General features: G+C 42.3%; 2 protein-coding genes across 2 annotated transcripts in view; one reads left to right on the top strand and one right to left on the bottom strand.

Moving 5' to 3' along the window:
• The window catches only part of LOC123502416 (extensin-like), a 10,024-nt gene extending 3,533 nt beyond the window's left edge, over positions 1–6,491 (top strand). Inside the window, exons 2-5 of the mRNA XM_045251603.1 lie at positions 1,868–2,009; positions 2,819–3,139; positions 3,172–3,636; positions 3,678–6,491. Coding sequence (XP_045107538.1) covers positions 1,868–2,009; positions 2,819–3,139; positions 3,172–3,636; positions 3,678–5,852 — 3,103 coding nt within the window. The 3' untranslated portion in view covers positions 5,853–6,491. The remainder of the gene's footprint in view (positions 1–1,867; positions 2,010–2,818; positions 3,140–3,171; positions 3,637–3,677) is intronic.
• Positions 6,492–6,659: 168 nt separating this feature from the next.
• LOC123498024 (serine/threonine-protein kinase H1-like) overlaps positions 6,660–12,500 on the bottom strand; it is a 20,861-nt gene continuing 15,020 nt past the window's right edge. The window contains 1 exon segment of the mRNA XM_045245132.1: positions 6,660–12,500. This exon segment is cut by the window's right edge and continues 2,227 nt beyond it. The gene's annotated coding sequence lies outside the window, so the exon portion shown is untranslated.

A 12,500-nucleotide genomic window follows, 5' to 3' on the forward strand; every position in this document is an offset into this window, starting at 1 on the left:
AACACTCCAAAACATTCCTTGCCCATTCTAAACCTTTATTTCAATCGTCTAACACCATCTAAAGGTTTCAAACTCTCTTCTAATACTTCTTTTCATTGTAAACCCTTTTCACACTCATGGAACCCTCTCTAGAAACATCAAACACTCCAAAAAATACTTAACCCCTTCAGTAGCGTGACGTGTTTCCCTATTCATTGTGGTGACTATTTGGTGACTTTCTACAGCTTCAGAAACTCATGTGGGGGTTAAAATGGTGAAGACTGTGGCCATTAATCTTGTGCCCTCCATAGACCCTTCCTAATGTCAATAAAATGGTCTAATGGTACACAAATCTCAAGGTAAAAATGTGTCCCAGTACTGAAGGGGTTAAAATAGTGAAGACTGTGGCCATTAATCTTGTGCCCTCCATAGACCCTTCCTAATGTCAATAAAATGGTCTAATGGTACACAAATCTCAAGGTAAAATGTGTCCCAGTACTGAAGGGGTTAAAATAGTGAAGACTGTGGCCATTAATCTTCTGCCCTCCATAGACCCTTCCTAATGTCAATAAAATGGTCTAATGGTACACAAATCTCAAGGTAAAAATGTGTCCCAGTACTGAAGGGGTTAAAATAGTGAAGACTGTGGCCATTAATCTTGTGCCCTCCATAGACCCTTCCTAATGTCAATAAAATGGTCTAATGGTACACAAATCTCAAGGTAAAAATGTGTCCCAGTACTGAAGGGGTTAAAATAGTGAAGACTGTGGCCATTAATCTTGTGCCCTCCATAGACCCTTCCTAATGTCAATAAAATGGTCTAATGGTACACAAATCTCAAGGTAAAAATGTGTCCCAGTACTGAAGGGGTTAAAATAGTGAAGACTGTGGCCATTAATCTTGTGCCCTCCATAGACCCTTCCTAATGTCAATAAAATGGTCTAATGGTACACAAATCTCAAGGTAAAAATGTGTCCCAGTACTGAAGGGGTTAAAATAGTGAAGACTGTGGCCATTAATCTTGTGCCCTCCATAGACCCTTCCTAATGTCAATAAAATGGTCTAATGGTACACAAATCTCAAGGTAAAAATGTGTCCCAGTACTGAAGGGGTTAAAATAGTGAAGACTGTGGCCATTAATCTTGTGCCCTCCATAGACCCTTCCTAATGTCAATAAAATGGTCTAATGGTACACAAATCTCAAGGTAAAAATGTGTCCCAGTACTGAAGGGGTTAAAATAGTGAAGACTGTGGCCATTAATCTTGTGCCCTCCATAGACCCTTCCTAATGTCAATAAAATGGTCTAATGGTACACAAATCTCAAGGTAAAAATGTGTCCCAGTACTGAAGGGGTTAAAATAGTGAAGACTGTGGCCATTAATCTTGTGCCCTCCATAGACCCTTCCTAATGTCAATAAAATGGTCTAATGGTACACAAATCTCAAGGTAAAATGTGTCCCAGTACTGAAGGGGTTAAAATAGTGAAGACTGTGGCCATTAATCTTGTGCCCTCCATAGACCCTTCCTAATGTCAATAAAATGGTCTAATGGTACACAAATCTCAAGGTAAAAATGTGTCCCAGTACTGAAGGGGTTAAAATAGTGAAGACTGTGGCCATTAATCTTCTGCCCTCCATAGACCCTTCCTAATGTCAATAAAATGGTCTAATGGTACACAAATCTCAAGGTAAAAATGTGTCCCAGTACTGAAGGGGTTAAAATAGTGAAGACTGTGGCCATTAATCTTCTGCCCTCCATAGACCCTTCCTAATGTCAATAAAATGGTCTAATGGTACACAAATCTCAAGGTAAAAACGTGTCCCAGTATTGAAGGGGATTAAATCATACTTACTCACCTTCACTGTGCTGCTGGGTGGTGGTGTGCAGGGACCTCCATTACCCAGCGCCCTCCTACTCGTCCAGCCCTGCGCAGAAGTCCTACAAACCCGCTATCGAGTACGCAGGTCCCATTGTGTACTCCGATGAAAAACCACCGATAATTCACTTCCCTCGGCCTCCACTGCCTAAGGTTGTGTGTGTGTGTGTGTGTGTGTGTGTGTGGGTTCATGGTACAGGGATCAGCTCGTCAGTTTCTTGGTCTAATGGTACACAAATCTCAAGGTAAAAATGTGTCCCAGTACTGAAGGGGTTAAAATAGTGAAGACTGTGGCCATTAATCTTGTGCCCTCCATAGACCCTTCCTAATGTCAATAAAATGGTCTAATGGTACACAAATCTCAAGGTAAACATGTGTCCCAGTACTGAAGGGGTTAAAATAGTGAAGACTGTGGCCATTAATCTTCTGCCCTCCATAGACCCTTCCTAATGTCAATAAAATGGTCTAATGGTACACAAATATCAAGGTAAAAATGTGTCCCAGTACTGAAGGGGTTAAAATAGTGAAGACTGTGGCCATTAATCTTCTTCCCTCCAACCAACTCTGTAGTCTGTCTACTCTAAAATGGCTTCTGGATTTGAGATATAGTGTGTGTGTGTGTGTGTGTGTGTGTGTGTGTGTGTGTGTGGGTGTTTGTGTTGAAGCTCCGTGGTCTTGTTTGGGTGGTTTGCTTTGAGGATTGAAATGGCGGGTGTTTTAAATCAGATCGTCGTGGTGTTTTAGAGTTTTAAAAGGGTTTACTTGGTGTTTTAAGGGTGTTTTTTAAGGTTCTAAGTGTTAAGTGTGTGTGTGTGTGTGTGTGTGTGTGTGTGTGTGTGTGTGTGTAGTAAAGCGCGTCTATATTCCAGGCTGGCGGCTACGGAGGGAAGAGTAGCGGCAAATCCCAGCCTGTGAAATATGTACCGCTGCCCCACCACGAGTTACCGGTCCTTATTTATCAGTCAGACTCCTCCCCGCCCATCCACGTGGTCCACACCCCCGCCCCGGCCATCAAAGCCCCCGTCAAGCCCTCCTACGGTCCACCACCCAAGGCCCCCTCCCCTAGCTATGGTCCACCCAAGGCACCGACCCCATCCTACAGACCCCCACCCAAGGCCCCCTCTCCCAGCTACGGTCCACCTCCCAAGGGTCCACCGAAGGGGTCTTATGGTCCACCCCCTAAGGCGCCACGTCCCAGCTACAGACCGCCCCCGAAGGCACCACGTCCCAGCTATGGTCCACCTCCGAAGGCACCACGTCCCAGCTATGGTCCACCTCCGAAGGCCCCATCACCTAGCTATGGTCCACCCCAAAGGCGCCGTCACCTAGCTATGGTCCACCCCCAAAAGCCCCGTCCCCCAGCTATGGTCCACCCCCAAAGGCCCCGTCCCCCAGCTATGGTCCACCTCCAAAGGCCCCGTCCCCCAGCTATGGTCCACCGCCCAAGGCCCCCCCTCCCACATATGGCCCGCCTAAGCCCTCTTCAATAGCCAAGGCGCCATTACCAAAAGCCCCATCTCCCAAGGCCCCATCACCTTCCTATGGTCCATCCAAGGCCCCTTCACCCACTTATGGTCCACCTAAGCCCCAAAAACCTCCCAGCCCCCAGTACGGGTCCCCAGCTAACACGGGTCCTATTTTCATCAGCGCCCCGCCGCCTCCCAGCCCCGTGTTGGTGTCAGCCCCGCAGCCCCAATACGCAGATTCAGCGGCCCCGAAGCCCTCATATGGCCTCCCGCCCAAACCCAAGCCTAGCTACCACCCCCCAGCCCCGCAGAAAGCCCCCAAAGCAGTCTACAGCCCCCCACCTAAGGCCCCCAGCCCCTCATATGCAGCCCCACCCAAAGCCACGCCCCAGAAAGCCCCGAAAGCTTATGCCCCGCCCCCAAAAGCCCCGAAAGCTTATGCCCCGCCCCCAAGGCTCCAAAGGCATATGCACCCCACCCAAAGCCCTCCAGCCCCCACTTATGGCCCCCAAGGCAGCCCCAGTTAAGGCCACCCCAGCCCCACACATTATCTACGGCCACCCCCCATCCACGTGTACCAGCAACCCCCGTGTACCAGGTGACCAAGCCAGCCCCAGCCCCCCCAACCAAGGGCCTCCACGTAGCCCCAGCAGCCCCCAAGCCCTCCTATGGCCCTCCTCCCAAGGCCAAGGCACCGCGACCGACTTTCAAGGCACCCAGACCCTCCTATGGTCCACCGCCCAAGGCCCCGTCACCAAGCTATGGACCGCCTCCTAAAGCCCCATCACCCAGACCCAGCTATGGTCCACCTCCCAAGGCCCCTTCACCCTCTTATGGCCCACCTCCTAAAGCCCCATCACCCAGACCCACCTATGGTCCACCCCCAAAAGCCCCTTCACCCTCTTATGGCCCGCCTCCTAAAGCCCCATCACCCAGCTATGGTCCACCCCCAAAGGCCCCATCACCCTCCTATGGTCCACCACCCAAGGCCCCCCCACCAAGACCCAGCTACAGACCACCACCCAAGGCCCCATCACCCAGCTATGGTCCACCCCCGAAGGCTCCATCACCGAGCTATGGCCCGCCTCCGAAGGCCCCATCACCTTCCTATGGCCCGCCTCCCAAAGCCCCGAAGCCTTCTTACAGACCGCCACCCAAGGCCCCGTCACCAAGCTATGGCCCGCCACCCAAGGCCCCATCACCAAGCTATGGCCCGCCACCCAAGGCCCCATCACCAAGCTATGGCCCGCCACCCAAGGCCCCATCACCAAGCTATGGTCCACCACCTAAGGCCCCATCACCAAGCTATGGTCCACCACCCAAGGCCCCGTCACCAAGCTATGGTCCACCACCCAAGGCCCCGTCACCAAGCTATGGTCCACCACCCAAGGCCCCGTCACCAAGCTATGGTCCACCACCCAAGGCCCCTTCACCTACATATGGCCCTCCCAAAGCCCACAAGGCCCCGTCACCCAGCTATGGCCCGCCGCCCAAAGCCCCATCTCCTAGCTATGGTCCACCCCCGAAGGCCCCGTCCCCCAGCTACGGTCCGCCGCCCAAGGCCCAGTCAGGGTTCGGGCGGCCCAAGGCACCACTATCCTTGAAGGGCCCGCGGCCGTCCTTCAGCCTACCGCCCAAGGGTCCCCGCCCCACCTACACGCCACCCAAGGCCACCAAGCCAGAGCCCGTGTACCTGCCCGCGCCCAAAGCCTTCCACAAGCCGCCCATCATCATCTACCAGGGGGTGCGGCCGCCCGTGCACGTGTACCAGAAGCCAGGCAGCAAGGCGCCCAGCAAAGCTCCCTCGCCCAGCTACGGCGCACCCAAGGCCCCCGCCACAGGCTACGGAGTCCCCAAGGCCCCCGCCACAGGCTACGGCGCCCCCAAGGCTGATAGCACTCCCAGGGAGGCCTACGGCGCCCCCAAAAGTGAAGACATCATCGTGAAGAGCAGCGGTGGCGGTGGTGGTGGTGATGGTGGTTACAGCAGCGGTGGTGGTGGTGGTGGCTACAGCAGCGGTGGTGGTCACAGGAGCAGCGGTGGTGGCGGTGGTGGTGGTCACAGGAGCAGCGGTGGTGGCGGTCACAGGAGCAGCGGTGGTGGCGGCAAGGAGATCTACACGTCAGGCAGCGCCCTGGCCCAGGTGAAGGTGGCGGCGCCCAAGACAGACACCCATACCACGGCCACGGCCACGTCCCTGGCCACGTCCCCAGTGTCCGTGTCGTCCCGCCCCACGCCGGTGTCCACCACGTTCGGCAACAAGGAGACAGTGGGCGGCACCAGCAGCAGCAGCAGCAGCAGCAGCGGTGACGGGCTGGGCAGCACCACCATCAAGCCCTCGCCGCAGGACCCCTCAGCGGACGCAGCCAAGTCCTCCCAGAGCGTGGACGACTGGGAGCCCTCCGTGGGATACGCCGCCTACTCCGACGCCTCCCTCTCTGTGTCCATCCCTCAGTCTGCCACAAAGACCTCACTCGACGTCAGCGAGGCAAAGGTCTCCGCCTCTGTCTCCGTCAGCTCCTCCTCCTGAACACACACCACCACCACCACCACCCACACACACCAACCCTGACCCTCCACACTGCAGCACACACCACCACTGGCCCTCCACACCCCATCCCCGCCACCACCTCCTACACACACCACCGCACCACTCGTCCAATAAACACCCTGACTGTACCACCACCACCACACCACACCACTGTACTGTACCACCACCACCACCACCACACCACAGCTTCCGCACACCCTCCACAGCCTCCATGCGCCATTCCCCCCCAGCAAGGCACACCCACCCCCTCCACGGGCATAGCGTCAGGGCATAACACTAACGCACCTCACATTCTCCTCACTTCCTTAGTTGTTATCACCCTCCCATTCCCCCCATTCATAATCACCCCCATCCTGATATTTATTACCCCTCTCATCCCACCCCCGCCCACCCGCCCACCTCACCCATACCTGTCCCACTAATTAAATTCCTTTCACTTGTGGCATTAATTTACAGGTACTTTTGTGTTCTTTCTGTTTAGTTCAATGCTCTCTATGTCTGTCTGTCTGTCTGTCTCGATTCCCGTTCTATGTAATTGTTTGTTATGATGTAACTATATGTAATCTTGTTAATATATAGATGAGTAAGTTAGTTGATAAAATAAAGAAATATAAAGATTGATGTGGTTTTTAAGAGAGAGAGAGAGAGAGAGAGAGAGAGAGAGAGAGAGAGAGAGAGAGAGAAACAATACCTTAACTAGAACCTCCAGCCAGTCACCTAACCTCACCCAACCCAACCTGGCCAAACACACACGCGCAAAGGGAGAACAGAGAACAAACACACGCACACACACCACTGCCGGCGTTTTATTGGTTTTATTACAAGATTATCGTAAAATATAAATGAGTAACGGTTTGTGTGTACAGGCTGACGTGATCCGGGGGTAGACGTTGCAATACTGAACTGTAGACAAGAACTTAACCAAACTAGGCTATTAATGAACACCTTGAGAACTTTCTCTCTCTTTGGAATAAATATAAGGATTCTCTCTCTCTCGCTCTCTCTCTCTAAAGCATGCATATTCACACACACACACATACATATATACATACATACGCACACATATAAGGTTATAATGAGTAAAATATAAATGAAAACACACACAAACACGCACACACACACAAGGGTTGTATAAAATCATCATACATACGCTCTCTCTCTCTCTCACACACACACACACTTTTAATCATAGAAAACGGAGAGGCAAGGAAGTATTTCATGGGAAACTGAGATAAAAACACTTGTAAACAATACTGCTCAGTGGTTATGTGTTGCACCGCGGCGTGCCTCCTTTGGCTTACTGCCCACGCAACACAACACAACACAAATGACAACCAAATCTGTCTTCAGTACTTGGCGCAACATAACTCCTGCATTACAGAAAGGAAATACAAAGAAAATGGAAGAATGTCACCAATACTTAACAAAAACCTAACTTCTAGAATTATTGTATTAAAGCAAAACACAATTTATTTAGTATACAATCTGGAAATAGCAAATCTGTCACCAATACTTAACAAAACATAACTCCTTCAACGTTTGTATTTAAGATCTGAATAATTGGAAGATAAATACTGTACAAATTTTACTTCTTGCCTTCATTATTAGCGTGGAAAGGTGCAAAAACAAGAATACAATCTGGAAATAGCAAATCTGTCACCAATACTTAACAAAACACAACTCCTTCAACGTTTGTATTTAAGAAAGCTCTGAATAACACAAAATCTACCTCCTGTTTTGGTGATTAGCGAGGAAAGATGCAAAAAAAACAAGTAGACAATCTGGAAATAGCAAATCTGTCACCAATACTTAACTCTTTCTAGAATTATATTAAAGAAACATTTGAACAGTATATTGAAGATAAATACTGTACAAATTTTACTTCTTGCTCTCATTATTAGCGTGGAAAGATGCAAAAACAAGAATATAATCTGGAAATATCAAATCTGTCACCAATACTTAACAAAACACAACTCCTTCTAGATTCATATTAAAGATCTGAATAATTGAAGATAAATATTGTACAAAATTTACTTCTTGCTCTCATTATTAGCGTGGAAAGATGCAAAAACAAGAATATAATCTGGAAATATCAAATCTGTCACCAATACTTAACAAAAAACACAACTCCTTTTAGAAATACCTTAGAGATGACTGAATAACAAGTTGAAGGTAAATATTGCACAAAATTTTCCTTGTTTTCGTTATTAGAGAGTAAAGAAAATGGAGAACAAACATTTAATCTGGAAACAGCGAATCTGCAGTCAATGGTTAGCGAAACACGAGTCAGTTTGAGACATTACAGAAGCAAAAAAGATGCCAACCAATATAATCTTGCATAGAATCATTAATAACTAAAATAAATAAAAAAATACATAAACAAAATTAATGACAACCTCCTCTAATGTAAATATAGTGACAGTATTGCACTAATATTACTAAAAAAAATCAAATAAGGTTCCTTTTAATACAGTTTCTCGGTCAATATCACCCAAATATCATTAACAACAACAACAAAGAATTACAACCTCTTTGAACGCAATCCGTGTCAGTATTGGTCGCCTGATGCTGCCAAACATTAATTAAGCTTCCCTCCAATAGTGTTTCAGGTCAGTGTCGTCCAAACATCATTAATAGCCCAAGTAAATAAATTGTAACCTCTTTCAATACAAATAGTGTCACAATAAATAAATAAATAAATAAAAAAAAAAATTAAAGATCCATTTGACATTATTTTCAGGTTAATATCGTCCAAATATCATTAATAACTTAAATAAACCAATAATATCCTCTTTTAAATGTAAATATTTTGTCCAGCACTGCACTAATATTACTAACTTCAATAACGCTGCTTGGGGTATATTTTTCCCGTCAATGTCGTCCACACATCATTAATAACTCAAATAAACCAATAATAACTTCCTTTGAATGTAAATATTTCGTCACCACCGCACTAATAATACTAACTTCAATAATGTTTTTTTTTTCCCGTCAATATCGTCCACACATCATTAATAACTGAAATAGACAAACAATAACCTCTTTTAAATGCAAACATATGATCAGAATTACGCTAATAATTACTAACTTCTCTCTCTGACCTGTTTGTATCATTTTTTTTCTATTTCTATTTCTCATCTGTTTGTATGAAGATTTTTTTGTAAAGACTCATTAGTTAAAACATTGTATTAATATTGCACTGTTTTTTTTTTCTTTTTTCAATTCTTCACTCTCTCTCTCTCTCTGACCTGTTTGTATGATTTCTTTCTATTTTTACATCTCATCTATTTGTATGAAGAATTTTGGTAAAGACTCTCATTATTTTGAACACTGTATTAATATTGCAGTTTTTTTTTTTTATTCTATTTCTCTCTCTCTCTCTGACCTGTTTGTATCATTTTTTCTTTCTATTTCTATTTCTCATGTTTGTATGAAGAATTTTGGTAAAGACTCTCATTAGTTCAAACATTGTATTGATTTTGCACTGTTTTTATTTATTCATTTTTTTTTTCGTCTCTTTCTCATCAGTTCATATTAAGAATTTCGGTCTATTTATCACCGGTTTGTGTGAAGAATCTTGGTTAAAACTCTCCTTATTTCAAACACTGTATTAAAATTGTAATGTTTTTATTCGTTTTGGTCTCTATTTTCACCTATTTGTATAATTTTGGGTTTCTCTATTTCTCATCTGTCTGTATTAAGAAATTTTAGTTAAAAGTGTCATTATTTCAAACATTGTATTAATATTGCACTGTTTCTCTTATTCGGTGTCTTGCTGTTCAGAACTTTGATAAAAATTTCCACTATATCAATTTTGTATAATTTATATTGCACATTTAAGAAATTTGGTAAAACTCTCATTATTTCAAACAAGTATCTATATTGCATCTTTTTTTTTTTTTTTGTTATCCATCGATTAAGTCTCGCCAAAACTCTAATTCCTACAAATAAACCTGTCTGTATCAAGAGTTTTGCTAAAAGTGTCATTATTTCAAACATTGTATTAATATTGCACTGTTTCTCTTATTTGGTGTCTAGCTGTTCAGAACTTTGATAAAACTGCCAACATCTAAATTTTGTACTTTTCATATTGCACATTTAAGAATTTTGCTAAAACTCATAATTTCAAACATGTCTCTATATTGCACCTTTTTTTTTTGTTCATCCATCTATTAATAATTTTGCTAAAACCCTAATTCAAACATTCCTGTCATGTCAAGAACTTTTGGTTAATACTCTCATTATTTCAAACATTGTATTAATATTGCACCGTTTCTCTTTTTCGGTGTCTCGCTATTCAGAACTTTGATAAAATTTCCACTATATCAATTTTGTATAATCTATATTGCACATTTAAGAATTTTGCTAAAACTCTCATAATTTCAAACAAGTATCTATATTGCACCTTTTTTTTTCTATTAATAATTTTGCTAAAACCCTAATTCTTTCAAACATACCTGTCTATGTCAAGAATTTTTGGTTAAAACTCTCATTATTTCAAACACTGTATTAATATTCTCTTTTTTGGAGTCTCACTATTCAAAACTTTGCTAAAACTGCCAATATATCAATTTTGTACTTTGTATATTGCACATTAAGAATTTTGCTAAAACTCTCATTATTTCAAACAAGGATCTATATTGCATCTTTTGTTTGTTTTTTATCGGTCTATTAATAGTATCGCCAAAACTCTAATTTTTACAAACATATATTTGTCTGTATGGAGAATTTTGATAAAACTCTCATTTCAAACATTGTATTAATATTTCACTTTTTTTTTTTTTTTTTAGGGATGTGTGGCCGCCTATTCAGAACTTTGATAAAATTTCCAATATTTCAATTTTGTACTATTTATATTGCACATTAAGAATTTTGCTAAAAGTAATAATTTCAAACGAGTATAATATTGCACTCTTTTTTTTTTTTTTATCCATCTCTCAACACTTTTGTTAAAAATTCTAATGATTTAAAACATTGTATTACTATTGCACTTCTTTCATTTTCTTGATCTAATATTTTTGCTAAAACTCCAATTATTTCAAACATGTATCTATATTGCGCTTTTTTTTTTTTTTTTACCTATCTATCTGTTAATAATTTTCCAGAAACTCTAATTCTTTGAGACACTGTATTGAAATTGTACTTTTTTTCTTTGTCTATCAATAATTCTGCTAACACTCCAATTATTTCAAACAAGTATCTATATTGCACCTTTTACTGTCCATCTACTAATAAATTTGTATTAATATTGCACTTCTTTCACTTTCCTTATTTAGTAATTTTGCTAAAACACCAATTATTTGACACTGTATTAAAATTGTACGTTTTTTTTTTCGTCTATATATTAATAATTTTCTAAAACTCAATCACTATAAAACATTCAATTCAATTCAAATTTCTATCAATACTGTCTCTCAAAATGTGTCTTTGGAACAATTTGCATTATAACATTCAATTCAATACAAACTTCCTCAACACATTTCCTCAAAATATCTCTCTGGAACAATTTTCACTATAAAATATTCAATTCAATTCAAATTTCTATCAATACTGTATCTCATAATGTCTCTCTGGAACAATTTTCACTATAAAATATTCAATTCAATTCAAGTTTCTATCAATACTGTATCTCATAATGTCTCTTGAGAACAATTTTCATTACAACATTCAATATAATTAAAATTTCTGTCAATACTGTATCTCAAAGTACGTATTTCTTTGGAACAATTTTCATTATAACATTCAATTTAATTCAAACTTTCATCAACACTTCACCTCAAAATATCTCTTTAGATCAATTTTCACTACAAAACCTTCAACAATTCAAATTTCTGTTAATATATTACTAACATTTCTCTTTCAAGAACGAAAATTTTCACAAACTCTCAAAACTCCAAACTTTCATCAATAAACTCCTAATATTTCTCTCTTTAGAACAGATTTTCACTTAAACCTTCAAAAAATTCAAACTTTTACATATAGGGAACCAAAAACAATATCAACGACCTCTCTCTCTCTGTCTGCAAATTGTCAAAAGAATTATATCACCAACAAAATGAAAATAATAACAACAATAAATCAATAATACACCTTCTCTCTGTCTGTCTGTCTGAATAACACCACTAAACACCTTAACCAATCCAGCTTCTCTATCGCTATTGCACACAAGACATCTGGAGTCATTGCACACTACACCAAAACAGAAAAAAAAGAATGTTAGTGGTTTAAAATAATGTGTTTTGTGTTGGTGTTTTGAAAGTGTCACTGTGGGAAGAACTGAAGGAATGTGATGATTGGAAAAGAGGAAGGAAGGATGATTTAAGAGAGAAAGGGAGAAAGAAGAGAGGAGGATTGAAAAGAGAAGAGAGAGGAAGATAGAAAGATGAGACAAAAGAGAGAAGAGAATTGCAGAGAAAAGAAAGAGAAAAAGAGGGAGAGGAGGATTGAAAAGATAAAAGAAAGGAAGAAGAGAAAAGAAAATAAGAGAGAAAAGAAAGAAAGGAAGGAAGAAGAAAAGGGAGAAGAGAATTAAGAGAGAAAAGAAAGGAAAGAGGAAGATAATTAAAAAAGAGAAAAGAAAGGAGGGAAGAAGAGAAAAAAGAAGAGAATTATGGAGAAAAGAAGAAA

Source organism: Portunus trituberculatus, chromosome 1, assembly GCF_017591435.1.
Source record: "Portunus trituberculatus isolate SZX2019 chromosome 1, ASM1759143v1, whole genome shotgun sequence".
Lineage (NCBI taxonomy): Eukaryota > Metazoa > Arthropoda > Malacostraca > Decapoda > Portunidae > Portunus > Portunus trituberculatus.